This window comes from Syngnathus acus, chromosome 2 (genome assembly GCF_901709675.1).
Source record: "Syngnathus acus chromosome 2, fSynAcu1.2, whole genome shotgun sequence".
In the NCBI taxonomy this organism is placed as follows: domain Eukaryota; kingdom Metazoa; phylum Chordata; class Actinopteri; order Syngnathiformes; family Syngnathidae; genus Syngnathus; species Syngnathus acus.
In genome coordinates this window covers 22,626,011-22,652,218 of record NC_051088.1, presented here as the reverse complement: position 1 = coordinate 22,652,218, position 26,208 = coordinate 22,626,011, and the positions used below count along the sequence as shown (strand labels likewise).

The 26,208-nt window shown below is 51.2% G+C and overlaps 1 protein-coding gene across 5 annotated transcripts; it reads left to right on the top strand.

Moving 5' to 3' along the window:
* The first annotated feature begins 379 nt into the window (after positions 1-379).
* Positions 380-26,012, top strand: kmt2d (lysine (K)-specific methyltransferase 2D). 5 transcript variants are annotated; one of them, XM_037246389.1, is made up of 55 exons: positions 380-529; positions 2,524-2,606; positions 3,011-3,122; positions 3,204-3,406; positions 3,488-3,600; positions 3,685-3,847; positions 3,954-4,125; positions 4,226-4,340; positions 4,474-4,652; positions 4,725-5,011; positions 5,500-5,601; positions 5,718-6,388; positions 6,459-6,572; positions 6,645-6,758; positions 6,848-6,952; positions 7,026-7,207; positions 7,438-7,602; positions 7,732-7,841; positions 7,942-7,983; positions 8,060-8,248; positions 8,355-8,525; positions 8,613-8,735; positions 8,828-8,952; positions 9,020-9,155; positions 9,235-9,312; positions 9,387-9,464; positions 9,527-9,685; positions 9,766-9,835; positions 9,927-10,165; positions 10,249-10,322; positions 10,433-10,483; positions 10,579-12,177; positions 12,261-12,434; positions 12,683-12,822; positions 12,898-14,618; positions 14,707-14,827; positions 14,994-15,075; positions 15,143-15,209; positions 15,302-15,534; positions 15,661-18,510; positions 18,601-18,750; positions 18,816-18,980; positions 19,054-19,201; positions 19,282-19,363; positions 19,437-19,609; positions 19,696-19,820; positions 19,882-20,008; positions 20,080-20,201; positions 20,270-21,584; positions 21,659-21,795; positions 21,938-22,068; positions 22,177-22,462; positions 22,537-22,610; positions 23,113-23,221; positions 23,473-26,012. In XM_037246389.1, exons 2-55 carry the CDS (start codon positions 2,558-2,560, stop codon positions 23,563-23,565), a joined length of 14,715 nt encoding a protein of 4,904 aa, XP_037102284.1. In that variant the 5' UTR covers positions 380-529; positions 2,524-2,557; the 3' UTR covers positions 23,566-26,012. The 5 variants fall into 5 exon arrangements, with proteins under 5 accessions (XP_037102284.1, XP_037102283.1, XP_037102281.1 ...); XM_037246388.1 differs by having other exon boundaries at positions 22,141-22,462; XM_037246390.1 differs by having other exon boundaries at positions 381-529; positions 8,831-8,952.
* The last annotated feature ends 196 nt before the right edge of the window (positions 26,013-26,208 follow it).

The window sequence follows — 26,208 nt, the reverse complement described above, 5'->3', positions numbered from 1 at the left end:
AAGGGTTGATGCAAAGTTAAGACATAAGTAACAATATGTTGCCAAGTCAAACACGACGTCAAATGCGTGTTTTTGCAGTGCAAAAGTGCGACCTCGCCAGAAGGATTCCACAACACAAGTGGCTAGTTGTTAGCATTGAAGCTACATCCACAAGCTCGGTCGAGTGTTCGCAGAAAAAAAAACACTTATGGGGACTGTCGTGGTACTACGAGACGTAACGGTGCCTCGCGATTGCTGTCTGTGTCTTGCAGCAAGCCGAAGCGGCGGTGAGCTCGCTCAGGTAGCCTTCTCGGCGCACTTGAGTAAAGTGTACTGAGTAAGGACCGACCGAGTGAGTGAGCGAGCTCGACGGCAGCCTTCCGCCCGTGTGCACTTCCCCCACCTTCTCTCTCCCTCTCACTCGCTCCAGCCGGCTAGCCGCAGCGTTAGTCCGCTATATAAAATGAAGCGACCAGAAGCATTACGGGAAGCTGCCGTGGGGCTCTTTGGATTTTGCTGATGTATGAGGAGACGCTTTTGTTTTTGTAAGGTCAGTGGCGTCAATTGGGACTTTCCCCAACTTGCCGTGGCAAGCGTAAATCGAGACACACTAACCCTGACCTTAGACCGGGTAATGTTGGCTCCGCTCTCGGTAGCATTTAGCTGTTAGCTTGTAGCAGATGACGCGGTCTACTTGCTGGGGAAGTAGCCGTGTTACCTGGGCGCTAACTTCGGCTTGGTTTATGTTCCTTGGTGACGGCGTTCGGAGTGTTTTAGTTGAAGTTAGCAGGTGTCAATTCCAGAAGTGAATGCGGTTATGCATGCGACTAAGCGTAGTTCTCGCAGTTTTGACTCTTCGGGACACTTAGCTGCTACGTCACCATCGCTAGTTGTTCGATTTTCCGTTTCAGTCCGTCGCTAGGGATGTGGACTAGGCTATTTGCTGGACCCGTACGAAGCCCTCAAATCGGTGTTTACATTGAGTAATGATTCATATGGCTGTTACCATCCAGCCGTGTTATGTTTTCTCTGCAAGATATTGTTTACGATGTTCTTTGCGATTACCAGCACAATACGATCACCACGAAAGTTAATTTGTTATTACTTTCAGTGTCAACCCAGGTTGCTGTTTTGCCATCACTCACCACTTTCGCGAGACACTACCGAATGCATTTTCGAATCCAAAGCTTACCAATTAACTAGCTTTTCAATTCCCCACCATGTTCTGTCGTTATCGCGGAGTGTTTCGACTTGTCACATTTTATTCGATGTCGCCTCTCTCCGCTCTTCCGCCAAATTTACTCTATTGTTCACCTTTTGATTTTTGGACCAACCAAATAGCGTTCATCAAAGTTAAGCCCAAGGTGGTGTTTTGTTTTTAAAATATGCTGCTGACATGTGCAGTGTTGTGTATACACGTGATATTCTTCTCGCATTCAATAATGTTTATATCTCCGATGCATGACAAACACGTGAAAGACATTCGTCCGTCCACCAGTCGAGTTTTTTTTCTCCAAAATGCGGTGTGTGTAAATGGCAGCACATGATGAATATTTACTTGGAAACTATTTGTTCTGTAACTTAGCATAGTTGCAGCACACACTATATCACACTGCTGGCGCCGCGCACGTTCATTTGTTGTTTTTCCCCCCCTGCCATTGGAAGACTATCATCATGCGAGCACACATTGGGGACTCTGCCATGTTATTATTCGGCTGAGACGGGGCTGCGTGCAAAAAGTCGCTTTCCATCGACATTGACGGTTCGTAGAACGCAAGATCGCTGGCTAAACACGACCCACGCTACGGTTCCGTGTTATTTGTCGTGTTGCAGAAACAATGGCGAGGCCGTCGTTTGATTTACTGTACTGTTCCAAGTCGATGGCGTGAAGCTCCAAGCGGAACCTTAGTGTGAGCGACTCTGTTTCCGCACGACAACGAGAGCGCTGCAACAGGAAGCTTGTAACGCGGAAGTTGTCTTTTCTTTGTGTATCTTCAATATAGGCAATCTTTTTTTTGGAAGGTGGAGGCATATCTGAAACGCCCCAATTAGATGTTACGACATATTATGTTCAGTTTGTGTTGGCATCTAACCGGTTTGCAATATGCATTGCTGGGTGAATAAGCACTTTGTGTTAATTCCGGTGTATCAACTTCCTGCATCACTCGCGCTCATTTGCTCAATTTTCAAGCACACTCGATTGCATTAGTGCCCGTGTTGGTCAATGACTCACGCCAAGCCACATTACTTTAGGACAAAACTGGATGCATTTATGTATAAGGTGGTTGGTACGGAGTAATTATTTTCTGTGTTGATTTAACATGGATTGTAATAAACATTTGCATTTAAATAAGGGAGAATCTGCATGTTCTTGCTGTATGGATGGGAAGTCATCCATTTTAATTATTGTCTCATTATCTAGCTGTCCCTTTTGTTGATAGACATGTTGCGCATGTCATAGTAATATGATTTCAGGAGGTTGTTATTCTACTTAATAGTAGTGGTATTGCACTATTTTAAGACATCTGTATTGTGACACCGCAGATCTCTGTCAAGGAGGTCAAAGTCAGTTTGGGGGATGGACGAGCAGAAGTCAAACTGCGACGAAAGCGACTCTGAGCCAGCAGGTAATTTCTTCAGAATTCCTTCAGTCTGAATTTCTTAGAATCACATCTGCAATATTTTGCACTGTGAAATGATGCGTTCACCTCTGCGACTGTCATGGTAATTACTACACAATCATAAAAATTATTGTACAATGAATCAAGAGAGAATAAATTGTCATTTACACGTATGTCACCAGCATTCAGCCATTTATTTTTGTTTTGTTTCCTATTGCCCACGAATAGCCGCTATGCGATGTTCTTGAGAATTAAAAGTTAATTGTCCTCAAAAAGGGTTCACCTCAATTCAGTGGCAATAAAAGAAATAATGATCATATCCCCCTATTGTGCTCGTTTTTGGAAAATGTGTTGTCCTGGCCTTAAAAAATGTGTTATCATGACGGTCAGTGTTTGAATGCATTTTTCAGCTGATGACAACGCTCCCGCTCGACAAGTCGTCTCCTCTGAAGGAGAGCCCCAAGCTCTCCCCGCTGCTGAGGATGTGCCGGCTCCGACCGCCGCATCTTCAAGTCCACCCGAGTATGGTCCTTCTTCGCTTTGCTCGCCGGCGCCGCTTCCCGTTGACAATATTGAACACGTCTTTGCTCGTGTTTTGAGTAGGGAGAGCGTGAGGGCTTGTGCGCTTTGCAATTGCGTGGAGCGCAGCCTTCACGGACAACGGGAACTCCGACACTTTGAGTCGACTTCAGAAGCGCCAACCCTCCGACCGTCTGCTTCTCGGCCGCCACCGCCCGGAAATGATGAATTGTCTTCCATTGGATTTTCGGACACCCCCTCCCTGGCGTCACTATTTGATGACTCAGGTTAATTTCCAGACAACAGTTGCTCCCTCAAATTTCCAGATGTCTGTTGATGATGACCTAATGATGCTGTTTGGAACGCAGGGGCTTGTTGGGTTCATCACTGGTGTGCGGTGTGGTCAGAAGGAGTGCAGCGAACGGACGACGGCGGCAGCTTGGTGAACGTCGACAAGGCTGTTATCTCAGGGACGCAGCGGGTAAGTCCATAAAGTGGATTCAGTGTCAAACGATGAGAACAAAAGTTTCCATGTCACACCTGTGGACGACGGTTTTTCTTTCAGCTTTGTGAATACTGCAAAAGGCTGGGCGCAACCATTCGATGCCACGCCGAGGGCTGTTCAACCTTTTACCACTTCCCCTGTGCAGCGGCTAGTGGGTCCTTCCAATCCATGAAGCAGCTGGCCCTTCTCTGTCCGCAGCACATAGACCAAGCCCAAGAGTTGGGTAAGAAGCATCTTTCTTAATGCCGTCAATTTAAAATTGAGGCTTCAGTTGTGGTTTGCGCACCAGTTGGAGCCGCATGATGTTCATTCCATTTTGACTTTCACAGCAGGGGAAGAGTCTTGGTGCGCCGTGTGTGACCTAGCAGGGGCGCTCGCAGACTTGCTGTTCTGTACGGGCTGCGGGCTACATTATCACGCGGCCTGTTTAGAGATCGGGGCCACGCCCATACAGCGGGCGGGATGGCAATGCCCGGAGTGTAAAGTGTGCCAGACCTGCCGGTGAGTTCCAGCCTGTCAATGCGTTACCCCAATATTTGCTTCTCATGCCGTGTCTTCTTGGGATGTCACGCCACTCATTTGCCTCGCTCTGATTCTCCAGACAACCAGGTGAAGACTCCAAAATGTTAGTATGTGATGCCTGTGATAAGGGCTACCACACCTTCTGCCTGCAGCCCGCCATGGATTCTCTCCCCACGGATCCGTGGAAATGCAGAGTAAGTCATCTTTGTCGTCTGTTAAAGGTGGACCCTTCCTTTAAAAAAAAAAAAAACGAGTTTCAAGCATTTGCAGTTAAGTTTTCGGGCTACGTCGATCAAGTTTTTCTCTCCGCTTTGTCAACCCTTTCAGAGGTGCCGCGTATGTATGGAGTGTGGCGTTCGTGGACTGGTGTTGCCGGGCTCGGCGCAGTGGTTTGACAACTACGCCGTGTGCGAGGCCTGCCGGCGCCAGCGCGGCGCCGTCTGCGGCGTATGCGGCAAAGCTGCGCGCCCATCCGTGGCTCTTCAGTGCTGTGCCCTGTGCCACAGGTTTGTTCAGCGATTACACGCACACTGCTCCTCTGTGGCTTCTTTCAGTCAAAATCTCTTTTATTCTCTCAGGTGGGTGCACAGAGAGTGCGCGCTGCCGGACGTCAAGAGCATTTGCCTGCTTTGCAAGGAGGATCGACATCAGCGTCTCACCGACACCCACGCAGCTGAAACTCACAGCGCGGAGGTCACGGAAGATGCCGAGGGGCAGCTACAGTTGGTGGAGATGACCGTCCAGACGGAGGCTGACGTGACGACGGAGGAGCGGACAGACGCAATACGAGGACAGCCGCCGGGCACGCCAGATGTGGGCGTGGCGGGCGCCGCCACAGCGGAGGAAGTGACACCCATGGACCTAGGTCAGTCCCTGCCCATCACAATTAGTGCTGTCACTACGTAGTTCCAAAGTCTGACTTTCACACGAGACTTGGGAAATATGAAATTATTTTTTTATAAAAACCTAGCACAGCAGTTTAGCTAGCCGATGATATAAAACCATTCTTGTCGCTGCTGAGATTTGCAGTCTTGTTGAAAATATAAAAATTGCTCCACAGAAAAAACAAATTCTGTGTCTAGTTGCAGGGTTTAGCCAGCTTTTTCAGCTGGGCGAGGCACCAGCACACCCATCCGTCCACTTAGTGAGGATATGATCCATTAAAGACGGATGGATCCTTTTGGTTTTGACAATCGGGCACCGCGGTATTTTGCAGGCGCACAATTCAGACCGAGACAATTTGCAGCAATACACGTGTTGCTGTATACAGAGGAAAAAAAGTTTCTTGTGTAAAGTCTGTAGTCTTTATAAAATAAAATAAACAGAACTTGACCAGTTTTTCCTTCTATGTAGATGCAGAGGCAAATGCTCTTGGGCCAACGGATGTAGGCGACAAATTCTCAGAGGAGAAGCTGAAGATAGAAAAAGCCGAGTGCATTTCAGAGTGGTCTCCAGGTAGGAAGGGCCAACTGTTGACCTACATACTTGTGCGTGGACAAAAAGCCGGCCGGCTGTGGCTAATGAAAGATTTGTAAGTGATTCAAGTAATAACATGCATTCCTTAATCCTAGCTGAAGAGTCCTCGAGCAAACAAGGCGCCCCTTGTCTACCTACTGATGAAAGGCCAGCAGAAGAGGCGGTCGGCCGTGTGATCCGAGCTGCCTCCCAGAGCTCCGCTGCCGCGAGATGCTCTCCAAATCCCCAAGTAGAAGAAGAAGAAACACTGGAGGGCGCTGAAAATATGGAGGTGGACAAAGAGGAGACTCTTCTTTCTGCGGATAAGCCTCTATTAATAAAGACTGCTTGCGGTGGATTCCAAAGCGTGCAATCATTCAGTAAGACGTCGCCCGAATCGCCACCTCCTCCGGCATCTCTCGACAAAGCTGACGAGCGGGACACGAGTCCGTGCCGGACGCGCCGGGCGTCGTCGGACACGCAAGACGGACGCTCGACCGGCAACGCGGAGGAGAGGCTGCTACCTCACTCTGAAGACGAGGAGGAGGATGATGAAGACGACGACGAGCCAATGAGAAGAGACGAGGTGAAGCCGGAATTTCTGCTGGATGACATGTCCAACGAGAGCAGCAGTGGTTTCCTGGGCTCTCCCGGGGAAGCGGACGCTCACCTTTCTATGGAGCTCGGCCGCTCCGAAACGGATGACTCGCTTCCCTTTGAACCCCTGGGAATTCATGCCGAGAAGGTGAAGCGCCGGGGCTCCCCTGGCCGCTCAAGGGTCAAACAGGTCAGTGGATTTTCTTGCGTACCTCGTGTTGGTTTTACACCATTGGAGACTCACCGTGTGGTCTTCTCAGGGTCGAAGCAATAGTTTTCCCGGGAAGCGCAGACCGCGAGGAGGCGGCGGAGGGCGAGGGCGGGGTGGCAGGTCTCGCCTCAAAGCCATGGCCTCTTGCATCGACGCCTTCTTGGTGAGACGAGTTCTGCGTCCCAAATTATATGGCAAACACATCACTTTAACGTTTTTTTTTACTTGTCCTCAGCTAAGCATGACCACCGACTCTGGAATAAGTAAAGAGGAAGATGACGAGGAAGACGACACCATGCAGAACACAGTGGTTCTTTTTTCAAACACTGACAAATTTGTCCTGCTCCAGGTATCGCACCTTCATTATAAATGCATTCATTCAAATTTTTGTGTCACAGTTGAAAATTCATCTCCTTTTTTCTTTCTGCTTTGTTTCAGGATATGTGTGTGGTGTGCGGCAGCTTTGGAAAGGGTGCGGAGGGGCAGTTATTGGCCTGCGCGCAGTGTGCTCAGTGTTACCATCCTTACTGTGTGAACAGCAAAGTACATCCAACTCCTTCAATTTGTTTTTCCATTGCTTTCTAAGTGGAGGTAAAGCAAACTCTCTCTTTTGTAGATCACAAAGACGATGCTGCGCAAGGGCTGGCGCTGTTTGGAATGCATCGTGTGCGAAGTATGCGGAAAGGCTTCGGACCCTTCCCGTCTGCTGCTGTGCGACGACTGCGACGTCAGCTATCACACCTACTGCTTGGACCCGCCCCTGCACACAGTACCCAAGGGAGGCTGGAAATGCAAATGGTAAAGAGAAAAAAAAAATCTTTGAAAGCTTTGTTCATCCTTGTAACTTTGAATGAGGTCAAATGGAAATGAATTCCTGGAAATTTGCATCTTATGTAAAACAGACGTTGCATTAGCTATTCAGAGGCGATTTACTAACTCCTGTTGTCAAAGACAAATCATTACTCCTTCTCATTGGTGCACTTTTTCTTTTGGACTATTGCATGGATTAATTGTGATTTTTTTCCAAGGTGCGTGTGCTGTGTGCAATGCGGTTCCAACTCGCCGGGTTTCCACTGCGAGTGGCAGAATAACTACACCCACTGTGGACCCTGCGCCAGCCTCGTCACCTGTCCGGTTTGCAGAGAGAACTTTATGGAGGAGGAGCTGCTACTGCAGTGTCAACACTGCGACCGGTGGGTGGCGCTCACGAGAACCAAATACGTCAATCGAACCCAATGAAATAATGATGACGTCTTTCGGATACGGTTTTCCTCCATAAATGACTTCTGCTTTTATTCCAAATGTCATTTGGCTCTTTAAAGATGGGTGCATGCGGTCTGCGAGAGTTTATATACCGAGGACGAAGTGGAACAAGCGTCTGATGAGGGCTTTGCGTGTACGTCATGCAGCCCGTATGTTCCCAAACCTGTGGGTGAGTCTGAAGCACACACAAATGACAAAACGTTCTGGCATTGTTGCTGGATGAAACGTGGACATGATTTTCTGTCTTTATTTATTTCTCCCCACCATAGTTGAGTCGGCCATCATGGCTTCGATAAGGATCAAAGAGCCAGGTTAGCGAAATGCGTGGCCATTCTTTTTTTTTTTTTATGTTGCGCTCGATTGTTTCTCACCTGGTGAACTTTACAGAGCCGCAGTTCTACCGCTTAGAGGGTGTTTGGCTGACCGAATCGGGGATGTCCCTGCTGCGGACCATCTCCATGTCTCCCTTGCTGAAGAGACGGCAGCGTCGCTCTCGCCTCGGCACTTTGTGTTGTGAAGGCGGAGGCCCTGATGGAATGGACGTGAGGGAGGAAGGCGAAGGGGAAGAGGGAAAAGGTTGGAACGTTTTCGCCTTATCGATTAGCGTCCGACCAGCCGTATTTGCGTTAGAAATGCACTGCCATTTTTTTTTTTTGTTCATTGATTTCTTTGATCTATCCAGTCTGTGGGGAGTCTATGGATTGTGACACGAAGATGGAGAATCCCGGAAGCCCTGACAGAGAAGGTGGCGTTGATGGAGGCGCAGACGGCTTGGCTGAATGCGATGTTCTCAAAGGTGGCGTAGACGATACAGAAGATGGCAAAAAAAGAAAACGGAAACCCTACAGGCCCGGTAGGCTCACTTTTTTTTTTTTCTTTTTTTGAAAGCTAGATCTAGCACATTGTTTCGAGTACGTTTGACGTGAATTTGTGGCGTTAGGAATCGGAGGCTTCATGGTGCGACAAAGGAAGTGTCACACACGCTTGAAGAAAGAGTTTTTTGCCCAGCTGGCTGGAGAGACTACGTTAGACGGGCACCCAATAGAGAGAACCATCGAAGAGGGTCAGTTACAAAAAATGAATTTTCATGTCAAAGTGTGCTCATATGCAATCAATTTTTATTTATTTTTTTAAATGTCTTAATTGTCGCTGAAGTAGGACCCCACCCTGACACGGATAACATCATGGACCCTAAACCATTAGAGGGGGAGGAACAGGCGAAGAAACGTCGAGGACGAAAGAAAAGCAAACTCGAAGACATGTTTCCAGCTTATCTCCAGGTTTGTCTCGGTTTTCGTCCTTGCGTGAAATCCATGTGTGCAATGTTTTTTTTTTTTTTTTCTGCAGGAAGCTTTCTTTGGAAAAACGCTTATCGACTTGAGTAAGAAGGCCGTATTGACGAGCCCCGGGCAGAGGCCAGCTACATGCATTCTTCAACCTCCATTACCGCCACCATCCGCTTGCAAAACGACTTCCCCGGAAAGTAAGAAAACAACTTGAGCGCATAGTTTAACGACAAACGAGTAAGCATTCCCGTGTGACCTTTTTCTGCGTCTCGCTAGCCGAGGCCAAGGATGGGAGGGTGCGTCATCTCAAGCAAGAGGGGCGTGAGGCCCCGCTGGCTCAGGGAGAAGGTGCAGGTTAGGAAGCCAAACACTTCCACACGCAGCTTACTCGGGAACTGCATTGTCAAGACCCGTCCGTCCTTTTTCAGGAGTCTCTGCGCCATCCTCAACACCCAAGGACCTCGGGTCAACCGACCCTCGTGGCTTTGATGCGGACAAACGTGAAGGTAATCGTTGTCGCCGAGCCCGGCAAATATTTCAGAGGCGTTAAACCCTGTCTTCACGTTAGGTCTTCCACAAGGAGTAGAGAATCAGGATTCGGAGCAGTTTTTCCGGAAGGTGCTAGGAGTGTCTGAAGGCTCCACCTTGGAGGGTATGAAGCCCATCTCAGAGGGCAATAAGGGAGAACTCAATTGTGGCGCCCTACCACAGAAAGCTCTCCTCTCAGGTGTGTAGAGCGGGACACCTGCGCTTGCATCGGAACTGTGATCATTTGAAGCTGGGACTTGAAATTGACATCTTTTGTAGGTTCTCTGCCCTCAGCTGGAGTCATGGACGCCTTCCCCGCCCTTTCTCAGTCACCCTTCTTTGATATGCGGTAGGGAGAGCTACCTTTCTTATTGAGTCACGGACAGTGCATGAATTATTTTTGAATCGTGGAGATCTTCAACCTGTTGAATTGTGTTCAGGGAAAAAGGAGGGATGTTCAGCCCAAACGGCGGTGAGGAGAGTCCTTGGGCTACCCCGTCTACCCCGGCGACTCCTTCCTCGCCACCGACCCCCACCGAGGCGGAAGGCGACGGGCTGTCCTACAACCAGCGCAGTCTCCAGCGATGGGAGAAAGACGAGGAGCTGGGAGAACTCTCCACCATTTCTCCCGTGCTTTATGCTAACAGCAACTTTCCCACTCTCAAACAGGACTACCCGGGTGCGTGTGGGCAACAATCATCATTTGATGAACGTTGTTTCCGCTCGAAGGTGTTAGACATATGTCTCGTATTTTTTCCCTAGACTGGGCGAGTCGCTGTAAGCAAATCATGAAGATCTGGAGAAAAGTGTCAGCAGCTGACAAGGTTCCTTATCTGGTGCGTTTTTCTTAACAACAACCAAAAAGTTCTATTTGATTACGTTTTGCCAAAATGTATTTCTTTCTGGGCTGCAATGAATTTGATTTAGCATGCTTTTATTTCAACAGCAAAAGGCCAAAGACAACCGAGCAGCTCAGAGGATCAACAAGGCACAGAAGGTGAGTTCAAGCTTCTCGTAGCCGCGGCAAATGAAAGTCGGAAGCATTGTAATCGCAACCTTTTCTCTCTCGTTTCGACTTTTCGGACCTCGTAGCAGGCAGAGAGTCAGATGTGTCGACCCGTGAAGGCTGAGCCAGTGCGTATTAAAGGGGAAAGACCCAGTTTACATCTGCAGATCCCCCCGCCTTCCGGATCGACCTCCATGTCGTCTCAGCCGAGCTCGGCGGAAAGCCCCTTTCCTTTCCCCCCGGATTCGGGATCCTCCTCTGTCTTTTTCTCAGATGGTTTCACAAAGACGCCGGGATCGGCCGAAATCCGTACGGATCCTTTTGCCAAGCTCCCGCCTCAGTCGCCACGTTGTCACTCCCACCCGCCGACTCCTTTATCCTATGCCGGGGCAAGTCCCGTACAGGCGTCCTCCTCAGGTTATTCCGCTTCCGGCCCACAGGGTCCTCCTCCTCAGGGACGGCCAGCTAGTCTTGGCCCCTTTGACATGCAAGCAGGGACTTCAGGAGCCACCAGACGGGCTCAGCAGGTTGACCCCTATTTCAGACCGCAGTTACAGCATCAACAGGGTCATTTGTCGCAATCTCAGCAAGGCTCACAAGAGTCCCTCACAGCTCTCGCGAGTCCTCATTCAAGAAGTGCCGGCATGGGCATCGAGTCCCCCATTTTCTCGCCGCCGCATAACACGCACTACGGAGACCCTCAAAGAACTCTGCAGACGGAATACGTTTCATCCCCGGTACCGTCGCTCGCCTCCTCGCCCGCCAGCCAGTATCAGGCGGATATGAGCGCACCTTCTCCTCGCACCGCTCCCGTCGGAAGACCTGACCTCGCCGCTGGGTCCCCTGCTGGGATGCTGGACTCCGGGGATGGACTATTTAAGGCGCCCTTGACACCACGGATGCACCAAGGGGACGGCACGACGCTTCCTTCTGGAGCCTCCCCGAGCCACCCCTCTGAAGGCTACAGGCAGTCGCCCTCTCACCCGTTCTCCGACCACCCCAATCAGTCTTCGCTCGCTCCCAAGTTGCAGTCAGGTGACGCCGGTTGTCTCGGAGCCCAGAGACACCCTGTAACGCAGCAGGAAATGTGCTCCAGGGTTCCCTCCAGCCCGCAATCCCAGGGCAGCTGTCAGTCTCCCCACACGCCCGGAGGCCTCTCCAACGATGCCTATTCCGCACAGTCTCCCGCAACCCCACGTTTCCACTCCCCGGATCACTCTTCGCAGCCACCTTCCAGGCCACAGTCTCGAGACCCGTTCGTCAGCGTCCACAAACCGCCCCCCCGCCCCACGTCTGCTGCACCGGATGGAACTGCAAGTTTCAAAAGCTCACCTAATCCAAATCAGTCCCCTCAATTACATTCCAGCGGTAGTCCCATCGGGGATTCCCTATCTGGCAAACCCTCAGCGCCCCCTCCTCCGTTTGGTCCTAGCGCAGGGACTACTCAGATATCCCAACAGCAGGCACCGGGTCAGCCCCAGCAAACGCAGCCGACGGCAATCGCAGACATCTACGCTTCCAGACCGATACCTCTTTCTGGATGTCAAGAAGTGGCGGCTGTCCGCCCCCAAGATGCACCTCATCAGCCATCCTTGCCGGGCACTCAAGAAATGTCCGACGTGTCGGCGGTGCAAGACCCTGCACTGGTGGGCCTGAGTCCTTCAGAGCTGGAGAAGCACCGACAGGTATTGGACTAAAAAAAAAAAAAAAGAAAGGTTCTTGTCCTCCTCCCATTTGTTGTTGTTAATTGATGTGTTTTTGCGTTTAGCGTCAGAGATTGAGGGAATTTCTCATCAGACAACAAATGCAACGCAACACCATGCGACAAGAAAAGGAGGCAGCTGCAGCTGCTGCAGGCAACGCATCTCCGGGATGGCCAGGAGCTGAGACGGCTGCTTTTCAACAAGATAAGATCCACAGAGCACCGCCGCCTTATCCGCAGGTGCGGTGAAAGCGTCGCTATCTCAATGCTGTCATGCTGGGAAGTCTCAAGCTGGGGTCACCAAAAAGAAACATTATAATTAACACTGCTTTTTTTTTTAGACTTAATGAATTGACTTGTCTGGTAACTCTAATGCCATTCGTGCAAAATAAGGACATAAAAAGAATTTACGATTTGAATGAAGCAGCAGCTGAACACATTAGTGGGCGGGGTGGCAAAGTTGAACATTTGCTGTCTTCTTGAATTAGGATCGCGTGGCTGTAAACACGGTGGCTGCTCAGGCCGCTGCTCTGGGAAAGATGCCCGTGAATGCCAGCGTCTTGGGTGACAAGCTCATTTGCCCACCATCCACAGGAAATCCCGCCATCATGGATCCGAGTGCACTCAGGTATGCCCTTAAGCTGTCAGCTTAGCAAAATTGGTCAGAAATATCACTCAACTTTTTTACATCTCTGTCCTTCAGGCCATGTGGGCCCAACAAGCCTCACGGCATGTTTCCTCGTCCACCGTTCCCTCCTCAATGGCATGCCGCTGCAGGACCAAGGAGGTTCCCCCACCCGGGTGTGGACGCTATGGCCATAAGACACAATCTCACTTCTCCTGTCAACATCCAGGCGATGGAAGCTATGGGTCACCCTCACCCCATCATACCGGGGCGTGGAGGAGACAATATGCAACCAATGGGCCAAGGACCCCCGCCGCAGTTTATCGAATTAAGACACAACTCGCAGAGGCCGCCGCTCCGACCTCAGTTTATGCCTCGTGGACCTCAGCCCAGACAGCGTCTGTTTGTCCCCCAAGACATGCCAGCGCCTTACGTTCAGCAGCAGCAGCAGCATCCCGGAGCACTGGCCGGTGCTGTTCCATCTCAGGGAGGTATCGACTCCCAATTGAAATTATTACCTCAGCAGTCTGCAGGCCCGGGAGCGCAGCAGCCCCAGGCGGTACTTTCGAGTCCCAGCACTCCCGGCGCCGGACATCGGCAGCTCTCACAACCGAGCCTCGTCGCAGAGCAAAACCAAGAACACAATGAGGCACTACCGGAGCCTGATCTCGAGGGCCTCGGGGTTGCCCCGGGCGAGGCCGGTGTGGAGGATGAAGAGGATTTAGCTCTTGACTTGGACCCGGACAAAGGAGATGACGAATTGGGAAACCTGGACAACCTGGAGACTAATGATCCACATCTCGATGACTTGCTTAATAGTGACGAGTTCGACCTGCTGGCTTACACTGACCCCGAACTAGACCAAGGAGACCCCAAGGATGGTTTCTCGGACCAGCTGCGTTTAGTCGAAGCGGAAAGCGAAACCCCTTCATCGGCCTCTGGGTCCGCCGTGGCGCAACAAGTCAAGTTAGAGTCTGGCCAGAGGTCCCTCTCGACGACACCGGCCTCGCCGGGCAGGTCATCCACCCAAAGGCCGCCTTCTCCTAACACAGCTGCTAACTCCAAAGTCAAAGTCGAACGTCTCACCCCTCAGCTCCTGTCAGGACAGAATGCCGTTAAAGATGAAATTTCTTTACTGCTGGGTGGGAACGCAACTTCGGCCTTGCCAGCGCAGCAGGAGCACCCGTCAGCTTCTCTCAGTTCTGTTCGTTTAGGGGGGCTTCCATACGCTCTACAAGCTCAGGACGGACCCTTGCCTTTTCCCGCGGTGGCTGCGCATGCCGACATGGGAGACGACGCGCTGGACTTGCCCGACGTTGGAGGACAACACTCTGCTGCTGTCGACTTGGCCAAGGTAGAAAGCTCGTTGGATGGCGAGTTGCCTCTCCTGATACAAGATCTTCTGGAACATGAGAAGAAGGAGCAGCAGAAGCAACAACAACAGCAGCAGCAGCAGCAGCTTAGCTCCCTTCACCAGGGAGGCATGGCGCCTCATTTTCCCTGCCAGCAGTCAAACTCACAAGCGCCCGTACCGTTAATGGTGCCGCAACACCACCGTCCGCCATCTCAAGCCGCAATGGCCCCGCCCGGCATGGCGCCGCGTGCTCCGCTCATGGCGCCGCATCAACAACGGCTTTTGGGAAGCGCAATGGCGGCGGCGTCGCCTCACATGGCCATGAGCCAGCAACAAGCGATGGTGAAAATGGGGCAGCCAGGAATGCATGCAGGGCTCAATCATCCACCCCAGCAACCTGTGATGAAGCAGTCGCCCCTGGCCAACAATTTCTTCCCAGACAAAGGTAACCACCTTTATCGGCAATGATTCTGCAATAATTGATTTTTTTGACGTACTGTATCAACCGATATTGCTTTGGCCGCGTTTTGCAGATTTAGACAAATTTGCCGCCGACGACATGGATCCCATCGCCAAGGCAAAGATGGTGGCCCTTAAGGGTATCAAGAGAGTGTTGGCACAGGACCCCATGGTTGTGCCCCCGGGCATCAACAGGTATTAAAAAGGAGTTTTGTTTTAATCTGTAAATGATACGTCTGCTTATTTGTCTTCATTTGTTTTTGTACAATACGGCTGAAGGAAGCACAATTTCCCCAAAAAGCTTTGTGCTAGACTGACAACTGTTTATTGTGTTGAGTTGCATGTTTTACTTTCTTTTCAGGCAACAGGTTTCTCTACTTGCTCAAAGACTGTCATCTGCTTCAGGCACAGAGCCAGGTCAAATGCCATCCGTGCCTCCAAAGGTAAGCTGTGACTCTTGTTTGTCATTTGATGACGTGACCCCATTGAATGCCTTCTTGTTGCCTTCAGGAGGGAGAAAGCAGTGATCCCACCCAGTCGAGAACAAACCCTCCTCCGTTTGTTCAAGGAATCATCAGTATGTACTACACTGCCGGTTCCGCGTTATTGTTTATGCTATTTGTAATCTACCTTAAGAGCAAATGTCTAAGGTCATTTTTCCGGTTTCAGATAATTCCGAACAGCACCAGTATGAGGAATGGCTTGTCCACACTCAGCAGTTACTCCAGATGCAGTTGAAATTTTTGGAAGAACAAATCGGGGTCCATCGGAAATCCCGTAAGGCACTTTGCGCTAAGCAACGCACCGCAAAGAAAGCCGGCAGAGAATTTGCTGAGTCCGACGCTGAGAAACTCAAGTTGGTCACTGAAGAGCAGAGCAAAATTCAGAAACAGCTTGACCAGGTAAGTACATTTCAAAACATATTTATTCTTTATTATGATTCTCAACAGAGCCAAATCCCTTTTGGCTTCTGTTTTTTTTTTTTAAATCATTAAAACCACCAACAACAAGTATTTCTTTTGCTCCAGGTACGGAAACAGCAGAAGGAGCACACCAATCTCATTGCTGAGTATAGAAGCAAGCAACAGCAGCAGCAGCAGCAACAACAACAAGGTCCAGGTCTTCTAGCTCCTGGACATTCTGCACAGGGAACCCCACCTCACATGTTTCCCAAGTTACCTGGCCAGATGGTGATGGGCCAACAGGGAAGTCCAGTCATAAGCCAGCACCACGGTATGGTTCCCCAAGGTGGAATGCCCGTCCGGATGCCGCAAGGTCAGCCTTTCATGGGAAGAGCCCAACCTCAGCTTCCGGTAGCTCTCGGAGCCAACGGTGCTCGGCCCGCGTGTCCCCCCGGCGCCCCGGCGGGATTCTTCCCACCGGGGCCAGCTGGAATGCAAGGTGCTGACCCCAGGCTTCTCCAAGAAAGACAGCTTCAGCATAGGATGCACATGGCAAAGCTCCAGCAGCAACAGCAAGCCATGATGGGCCAGCAGCAACACCGAAATCAACAGTCGGCCTTGATGACCCCGACGCAGCCGGCCTTGATGGGGAATCCACTCGGATCGCAGCAACAGGAGATGTTAGCCGGTCAGATGACTCAGCAGAACATAGCTCAGGTTCCACAAGTAATGGGTGCAGGTCAACCTGGGGCTCCACCGCCACAGAACTTTAACGCTGGCCAGCCCAATAACCAGGCTCCAGCCATGGTGGCATCCCAGCCCCTGCTGCCTGGGACCCAGCCAGTGACGCAACAACAGAGGGCTCCGATGATGGGTCAGCAGGGAATGAATGTATCTCCGGGTCACGCTATTCTCGGGGGTCCCCCGGCTCAGCAGGCTCAGCTGACTCAACAGCAGCAACAACAACAAAACATTCTGGCACAACGCGTGTTTTCTTCTCAGCAGCAGCAGCAGAATGTCGCCAAAACATTTGCTCAAGTTCAGCAGCAAAGGCAACCGACGCCATTGATGAGCCAATCCGGCCACGAGCAAGGAAGGCTTTCCCAACCCTCCACGCCACAAATGGGGTCATCCCCTTCAACGGGTACGAGCACGCCTCAGCCCTTAGGAGCTTCGGATAGTCAAATGGTGGAGACGAAAGAGGGAGACAATCTCAGCGGGGATAACCAAACTCCATCGCAGCATAGTGGGTCGTCCACCCCCAATCACGTCAGCCAGGGAGGCTCTGCGAATGATCCGCAAGCTGATTTGGGGCCACAAGCACCTCATCAGCAGCAGCAGCAGCAGCACCAAGACCAGGCGTATTCCATGCAGCAACAACCGTCACTTCCTGATCAACAAAGCAGTTTAATGGTAAATCAACAGGCGGGTGTGGCTCAGCAACATCAACTGCCTGCCGCTGCGCTACAGAGGCAAGATTCGGGGGGTTCTGACAAGCCCACTTTGATGGTGGTTAAACAAGAAGGGACATCTGCGGATTTCTTAGCCCAGCAGCAGCAGCTGCAGCAGCAACGGCTACAACCGCTTCCAAATGTCACGCAGCAATCCCCAGATCCCAACATCCAGCAACCGTCTGTCCTCATGAATCATCCTCAACAGCAAAGCCTCATGGCACAGCAGCAAAAGCAGCAGGCCATGATGGCCATGATGAGAGCTCAGCAGCCAGGCGGGATGGTGCAGCAGAGGCCCGGGCTTCCGGCTGCAGCCGCACGCACCCCCATCAACCTCCAGGTGCAGGCTATCATTGCCCAAAATCCACACTTGCGCAATCTTCCGCCCAATCAACAACTGCAACACATCCAAGCCATGCTTGCCCAGAGACAGGGACCTGGGATGCTGCGAATGCCCATGGGTCAGGGACCCCAAGGTCAGTTGAGACATCACGCGTTACCCGGACAGGCGCCGCACGCTGCAAAACAAATGCCAAGAATGGAAGGGCAACACGTTCCGTTTGGCGCCATGGGGAAGCCGGGAGCGATGTGCGCTCAGCAACAGAGCGCCCCTCCTCACTTTCAGCCCGGACCCATGGCACCGCAAATGGGGCAGGCTATACAACATCCGGTTATGAGGGGGCAGCTGCTGGTGCCGCGCTCTCCTGTGGACCACAGCCGCATGTTCAGGCCCACATCGCCACGTCAGTCGCTACCCGGCGATCTCAGAAGCCCGCTGGGCCAAGTTGTCGGGATGCGCCCGCCCACCCCGAACCAGCACCAGCAGCAGGCACTAACGACAGCAGCGGGGATCCGTACGCAGGGATCCCCTTCTCACGCGTGTTCCCCGAGAGGTTCTTTCGGCATGAGCCCCACCCACCCCACCTCCCCGCACCCGGCCCACGTCTCTTCGCCGTCGTTAGCCGACGGCCGAGCCGGAAGGGGAAGTCCGTACGGTCAAGTCAAGGCGTCTCCACTCAGGTCACCGGGAGCCAAGACTCCATTTGAGTGCGCAGGGCTGAAAGTGGAATCGCAGATGTCGTCGCTCGGCGAAGCGCCCATTCCAAACGGTCCGCAGACGGAATCGTACGCTCGACAACAGTCGCCGCATGTCGCAGACGGCCGCGATCCTCACCCGCTGCGTGGCTCCACGCAAGGGGACCTGTGCAAGTTGACCCTGCAAAACATTAAACAGGAACCAAGGGAGGTGCACTGTGACGGTGCAGGAGAAGCCGCATCTGGTGCCATCAAGCGAGAAGCCACGGGCGACTTGGTTTCTTCAGGGAGCAACTCTGCGTTCATGAATGCAGATGACAGCAGATCTGAAACTGGGCAACAATTGCTCCAGAAGCTCCTGAGAACAAAGAACCTTCAGCTTGCTGCCCAGAGGCCCTCTGATGGCATCCACAATGAGATCAATGGCCACATCAACAGCAAACTGGCAATGCTGGAACAGAAACTTCAAGGGACTCCACGAAATATGGAGGTCAGTTTTCTTATCTTTTTTTTTTCTTCTTCTTCACTGAGCTCTTCTGTGGAGGAGTATATACTATACAGTTATTTTCTTGACACTCAGGATTTGCAGTCTATTAGCAAAAGGACTCCGGCACAAAAGCCAAAGCGCACGAATAAAGCACCTGGAGACCGGGGCTTCAACGCACGCAAGAAGAATAAGAAGGAAGAAGTTGGCAAAAGTGCCGAAGCACTCCTAAAGCAACTCAAACAGGTACACGCACGGTTCTCAAGTGATTGCTTCCGTACTGGCTGCTAATCGGGCTTTTACTTTGCCAGGGTCTCTCTCTGCTGCCCCTGATGGAACCTTCCATCACAGCCAGCCTGGATCTGTTTGCTCCTTTTGGGAGCAGCCCGGCCAATGGCAAAGCCCAACTCAAAGGGTCTTTTGGAAACGCCATGCTCGACAACATCCCCGACTACTATTCTCAGTTAGTCACCAAGGTAAAGCCGAGGTCAAATCTTGTGGTCCTTTCGCTCGGGCCGTTGAACAAGGTCGGATGATCTTCCCTCACAGAGCAACCTCAGCAACCCGCCGACGCCTCCTTCCTCGCTGCCGCCGACACCTCCGCCTTCTGTACAGCACAAGCTGCTGAATGGAGTGACTCCCGGGGAGGAACTTTCTCAGGGTCCGAAAAATGCAGATTTGAAAAACAAACACATCGGTAAAAACCCGGACGTTTGTATTGAGTAGTTGCCCGAAATCTCACTTTTTAAATGTTTCTCAACTCGTTTGTGTGTGCAGAAGCGGTGAGCGAGGAGACAAAGAGCGTGGACATCCTCGCGGCGCTTCCCACTCCGCCACATAACCAGAACGAGGACATCAGGTACAGCAGGCTGGCTTCTTTGCTGTCGTCTCGCATGTCTCTGAAGCAAAACGATCATTTTTTTCTCTAACAGGATGGAAAGCGACGATGAGGACGCCCCAGACAGCATCATTCCGGCGTCCTCCCCGGAGAGTAACGTCGGAGAAGAAACTCCGCGCTTCCCTCGCCTGCGTGAGCCAAAGGAAGAGGAGACGGAGAGGGCCATCTCCCCCGTCATTCCCCTCATTCCTCGCACGGCCATCCCAGGTAAAAAAAAAAACAGACAAGATTTGTCTTCAAGTATAATGGAGAAGCTTTCAGCAATACGACAACGCCTTTTTCTCGCACGTTAGCCTTCTCGGAGAGCAAACCATTTGAAGCGGCGGACGGCCGAGCGGTTTCCATCTCCAATCGCTGGGATAAGGCCAAAAGTAACGAGGTGGCCGTCACCTTCACGTTGTCCTCCATGGCAGCCAAGGTACGACCGGGTTCCGACCATCTTGTCCCCGCTCGCATCGCTGACTGAAAAGTTTTCTCAGAAACTGAACGACGTGATGGCGGCAACGGCCCGGCTGCTCAAGATAAGAATGCCGGGGTCATACGAGGTGACCTTCCCTTCTCAGAACCCTGGAGTGGATGATCCTGGAAAAGGGCCCGGACAGTCAGGTAGGCTCCTCTTGGAAATCCAGCATACTTGATAATTGAGCTCAGCTGATTCTTTCCAACGTGTCTTCCAGGTGCCTTGTGTCTTAAGGACAACGCCTCATCCGGTCAGGACGAGTGGTTACGGCAATTTGACGTGTCTCTGCCTGGCTGCACGTTGAAGAAACAAGTGGACATTCTGGCACTGATCAAACAGGTCGGTCGAAGCTCACTTGGATCAGCTAGCGCAAGTTTGACTTTTTGTCTGATCGCATTTGCTTTCAGGAATTCCCGGCCAACGACGACAAAACAGTCCAGCACTGTTATACCACCAACGTAAACGACTTGGATGTGCGCCACCTTCCCATCATACCGGTGGAGGAATCCCCGCCTCCGTCGCCGTCCCCTCCCCGTCCTTCGACCCCAGCTCCGCTTCCGACCAATGAGGTGGAACCTTCCAAAAAGCCGGGCGTAAAAGTCTCATCCCCCTCGCCCGCCTCTCCGCCCGCTGTTCAGATCAAGACGGAGCCGGAAAGCGACGACTCGACGCAGTCGACACTCGCCGCTCCAGAGACGGCCTCCGATCACCCCGCGGCTCCACCAGAAGAGCCCCTAAAGCTCATCGCCAAGAAGGAGGAAGCGGTCGGCGAGCCCCTCACGGCGGATCCCGCCAGCCCGTCGGAGTCCTCTCTCAAGGTGGTGAAGCAACGCAGGCCTCTCTCTCCCGACGAGGAGCTCTTAGTCCCCCACGTGAAAAAATGGAAGGGCATTCGCTGGAAGCGGCTGCAGATCGTCATCTCCATCCGCAAGGGCGGTTCCAAGAAGGAGAGCGGCCGCGAGGTGTTGGAGCTGATGGAGCGCCTCCGCATCACCCTGCGACCCGAGAGGTTGCCGCGCGATAAGCGCAAGTGCTGCTTCTGCCACGAGCAGGGCGACGGAGCCACGGACGGACCGGCCCGCTTGCTCAACATCGACGTGGACCTGTGGGTGCACCTCAACTGCGCCCTGTGGTCCACCGAAGTCTACGAGACGCAAGGAGGCGCGCTGATCAACGTGGAGGTGGCGCTGCGTCGCGGCTTGCGCACGCTGTGCGCGTGCTGCCAGAAAACGGGCGCCACCAACAGCTGCAACCGACTGCGCTGCCCAAACGTCTACCACTTTGCCTGCGCCATCCGGGCCCGCTGCATGTTCTTCAAAGACAAAACCATGCTGTGCACCCAGCACAAGCTCAAGGGCCCCAGCGAAGACGAACTCTGCTCTTTCGCCGTCTTACGGCGGGTCTACATCGAGCGTGACGAAGTCAAGCAGATCGCCAGCATCTTGCAGCGAGGGGACCGCGTCCATCTCTTCCGCGTCGGCGGCCTGATTTTCCACGCCGTCGGGCAGCTGCTCCCTTCCCAAATGGCCGTCTTCCACTCGCCCACCGCCATCTTCCCCGTGGGCTACGAGGCCACGCGTATCTACTGGAGCACGCGCGTGCCCAACAAGCGTTGTCGCTACCGTTGTCGCATCGGCGAGGACGACGGCCGCCCCTTGTTTGAGGTGCGTGTTCTGGAACACGGCATGGAGGATTTGCAGTACCGTGACATGACGCCGCAGGGTAAGACTCCAAATACACTCCGTGCTCGCTTCCCCCGTGGCGGAGACCAAATGTTTCGTCCCGTTTCTCGGTAGGAATCTGGGAACAGGTGGTTCACAAGGTTGCCAAACTGCGAGATGAATCCTCCATGCTGAAGCTTTTCACCGAACACGTCAAAGGAGAAGAAATGTTTGGCCTCACCATTCACGCCGTCATGCGCATCACCGAGTCGGTAAGAAGCCAAATATTTGGAGCTACCGAGTGGTTAGCGCATCCATCTCACAGTTGTGAGCTTCTGGGTGCAAATCTCAGTGGCACGGTCATGTTGGCCAAAGCACATTGAACACCATTTTCTCACCTTTCTTGTATCGCAGTTGCCCGGCGTGGAGAACTGCCACAACTACCAGTTCCGATACGGCCGTCACCCGCTGATGGAGCTCCCTCTGATGATTAATCCCACCGGTTGTGCTCGCTCCGAGCCCAAAGTGCCCACACAATGCAAAAGGTACGTTTGGCCTGCGTTGCGGCCCTTTTTTGGTCAAAGAGGCCATGACCTTTGTTTTTGTTTTTTTTGTAGCGCTACTGAGCGCTTTTCTTTGCCGTCTGTGCCCAGGCCGCACACCTTGAACAGCACCAGCGTGTCCAAGGCCTACCAGAGCACCTTCACCTGCGAGATGAACACGCCATACAGCAAGCAGTTCGTCCACTCCAAGTCCTCGCAGTACCGGCGCCTCAAGACCGAGTGGAAGAACAACGTGTACCTGGCTCGCTCCCGCATTCAGGGCTTAGGTTTGTACGCCGCCAAAGATCTGGAGAAGCACACCATGGTCATCGAGTACATCGGCACCGTCATCCGCAATGAGGTGGCCAACCGCCGGGAGAAGATTTACGAGTTGCAGGTACGTGCGCCCGAGGTTGCGGCGCCACAAAATGACCCGAAAGCCCTTCGGCTCATCTTCTGCCTTTGTCCCAGAACCGTGGCATCTACATGTTCCGCATCAACAATGAGCAGGTGATTGACGCCACTCTGACCGGCGGCCCGGCTCGGTAAGCAATCCTGACGACGAGTTGTCTTAGCAAAAATAGAGAGGTTGCTCAACATTTTGCATCTGAGGGCCATCAGCAATTATTGTATGATTGTCTTATATGACATAAACACAATGAGGGATCAGTAAAAAGTGTTTATTCAATATGGTTGCAATTTTTTAAGGAGTAGTAACAAAAACGCCTGAATATTTAAAAAGCGGAGACAGTTTGCAATTACAGGGCTTTTTATTTTAATGCGGAAAGTTGTGTGATTTAAATTCCGATGTTCAGCCTTCAACCAAACTAGTTTCATCTAATACAAGTTGCTCAAGTGGAGCAGCAACACATACAAACAGTATGGCGTGTAATTCTCCATACTATGTAGTTCCCCAACAGATCCAACAGGTGGCACTGCAGAGAACAAAGCTGGTCAAATCTTGTGCGCCTGTGAATTTGCTGCAAAATCATGTCATTCCGTTTTGCGTCGCCCCGTTTAATTTTCACCTTTTCTTCTCCACGGCAGCTATGTCAACCATTCCTGCGCTCCCAACTGCGTGGCTGAAGTTGTGACCTTCGACAAGGAGGACAAGATCATCATCATCTCCAGCCGCAGAATCCCCAAAGGAGAGGAGGTATTTGCTGCGCGTCCTTTCACTCAGGAGGCCTTCATGTTCCAGGTTATGTTCTCGGTCGCTGCTTTCCTCCTGTCATCTTGGTGCGCTTGTCGTGTTTCGCGCTCATTTTATTAAGAGCAAGTTAACGACGCTTAGCAAGCGCCGCCACGTTTGACGACATGACGTAAATGCAAACGCGCCGGCGATCGGCTTCTCAATGAAGCCCTTACTGCGACCGAGGCGTGAGCGGACGTGTTTGTGCATTGCAGCTGACCTACGACTACCAGTTTGACTTTGAGGACGACCAGCACAAGATCCCGTGCCACTGCGGAGCCTGGAATTGCCGCAAGTGGATGAACTGAGACGAAGGAAGGAAGGAAGGAGCATGGCCTCCTTTCTGCACCAAAGCCTATTTTTGTTTGTTTGTTTTTAAACTTGACTTTGCCAGTGCATAAGCTGCTCTCCCCCAAGCGGAGGAAGGCTGGCCTCCATCTTGGGACGACTCCGAGTGACAGTAGAGCATGTAGCCAAAGGTTTGACGAGCATTAATCATCGCAGCACCACCGCCACCTCCCCTCTTGATGGTGGACACCACAGCAATGGGGCGGGTATTTTTTGTCCCCCCCCAATCACAGTTTTTGCTTGGCCCTTTAAGAAAAAATATTGGGAACAATCATGACAACAAGCGCCATGCATCAACAATGAGAAAACAAAGAAGCCATTTTAAAACCCTACAAATGAACTCGTAATGCATTTCTACTTTGGACCTACAGTACTTCCAATCTCACTTGCGATCACACCGCCGCCCGTGACAAAAAGGCCCCTCCGCCCTGCCCCGCCCTTCCCCGCCCCCTCATAGAATCATCAATAAAGACGACGCCGACGTTGGCTAGCGAGACAATCTTGGTTGAATATGAACTGTTAGTGACTCCGGAGGCGCCCCGGCGCGCAGTCCGAAAAGGTTCGTCGGACCCGGTCTACCTCATTGATCGAAGCGGGGAAGTGACCGCTTTGTATAGAAAAAAAGAAAAGAAAAAAAAAAAACAACAAAACTGTTGACTGCTACTGTGGAATGAAAGTGGGGTCGGGAGGGGCCGTTCTTGGACAAGCAGGGAATCTTAAGCAGCAGGTTTGCTCCGTCTACTCTATGCTGATGATCATTTACGACACGGAGCCCACCTGATGATGATGATTATTATTCGTGACTTATTTATACAGAGGAAGCGTTTTTGATAAGCATTACAACTAAAAGGCAATCAGAAGCTCAGCATCGCATCCCGCCTGCCAACGCATCATCCATCTCGATCCCCTTCGTCTTCTTCTTGTCCGCCGCCGCCGGCGGACGCACGCACGACTACTAAAATGTCCTCTTTCAATCAATCACGCTCACATCCTCCGTCGGATTTTGCGGAAAAAAACATTCTACTGTTGTGGGTCTTCCTTTTGCCTGAGTGCAGCCTGCGGCGTTTCTACTTCCCACGTGCATGTGTGCGTGTGTGTGTGTGTGTGTGTGTGTGCTTTTCTAGCGCCGGTCCTGTCCTCCAGGCTCAACCGATGGCAGGGAAAGACTAATTGGATGAAAGGGCATTTGTTTCCTCGTCTACCTGAGAGTCGAAAGGAAAAAAAAAAAAAGTCTTTAAAGGGAGCTTTACTAAAAACATCCCTCACTGCTATGTTATCCCTTCCTTCCCCAGGAAAAAAAAAAGAAAAACCCAAACACCTCACAGGATGAAAAGAAAAATGCAAACTTGTACAAATGTATATAACGGTTTATGCATTTGGGGCCTGCGTAGCCAGCAAGTCTCTTTGTAATCAAGAAATTGTAGAGATGGAAGAAAGACAAAAATCAACCACTGGATATCATTTTAACAAAAGCTGTACATAGGTATAAATATATGTAAAATGGCAAACTAATATCTTTATGTATATGAACCAGAGTGTTTTTTTGCATCAACCTGTTTTTCTATTGGTGTTTTTTGCTATAAGCTCTCAGTTTGTCGAAATCTAAAACAACGCGGTAAGAGGAGAAGCCGAGGCGATGACATAAAGGAATGCACGTGACACAAGACAGCGGGTGGTGCATCGCGTTTGTATTTATGTAATTTTGTTTTGTATTTATGCTTACCAAATCATGTTCCATCTTTGCCTCCAATTGGATGACTCCCCTCCCCCGAATGGAAGCTTTTTCTTCTTATCTTTGTATCTTCCCTCTAGAAGTGAATGTGTTGTGAAATGGTTACTTGGCCTCATGTGTGGAATAATCCCAAAATCCACCCCAGACTTAACCCGGTAATGAATTGCACTCTTATGAATCTATCTATCTAGCTATCTATATATAATGGAGAAGTTTGCTCAAGTGGTAGATATCGATCAAGTATCCCAAGCAGTGATTCTACATGTGTGTTTCCAATGTTCCTATTTCAAGGGAAGCCCATCATGAGACCTAACGCCTCTCACTGGATTTTAGACATTTTCAACTATTCTGAAATCTTAATTTAAGTTTTCTTCATATCTTATAATTTAAAACGTTTGTTCAAATTGAAGTTGTTTTTTTTCTTAACCTCACCTACTTTTTTTAAAAAGATGTTGCATCTGTACAGCAGATATACTTTTAGGGACGACAAATAAATATATTGATTTTTATTGTAAGTGGCATGTTTTGTAAGAATATTCTTTTGAATTGTACAGATTTTCCCCCCCTTCAGGAAGCCAGAGGTTTCTTTATATACAGTTTCCCACTCCTTTGATGCCCCCTCATATTGGTCTGCTTTTGTTTCTTGTAAACAGAAATAAAAATGCATTTTAAATATGTGCACTTTTCATTTTCTTTCCATTCCAGCAATAGTTTTAATATTGGAAAAACATATTTTGATGAGTGCTTTCATTCTTTAGCCTGCGCTGCTGTACAGTGTACAGTAATTTGTGTAAAAATAAAGTTCAGCGCTATGTGTTTTAAATACAATGTTAAAATCCCCTCTGGTCAAAGTGACGTCACAGTTGCTCAC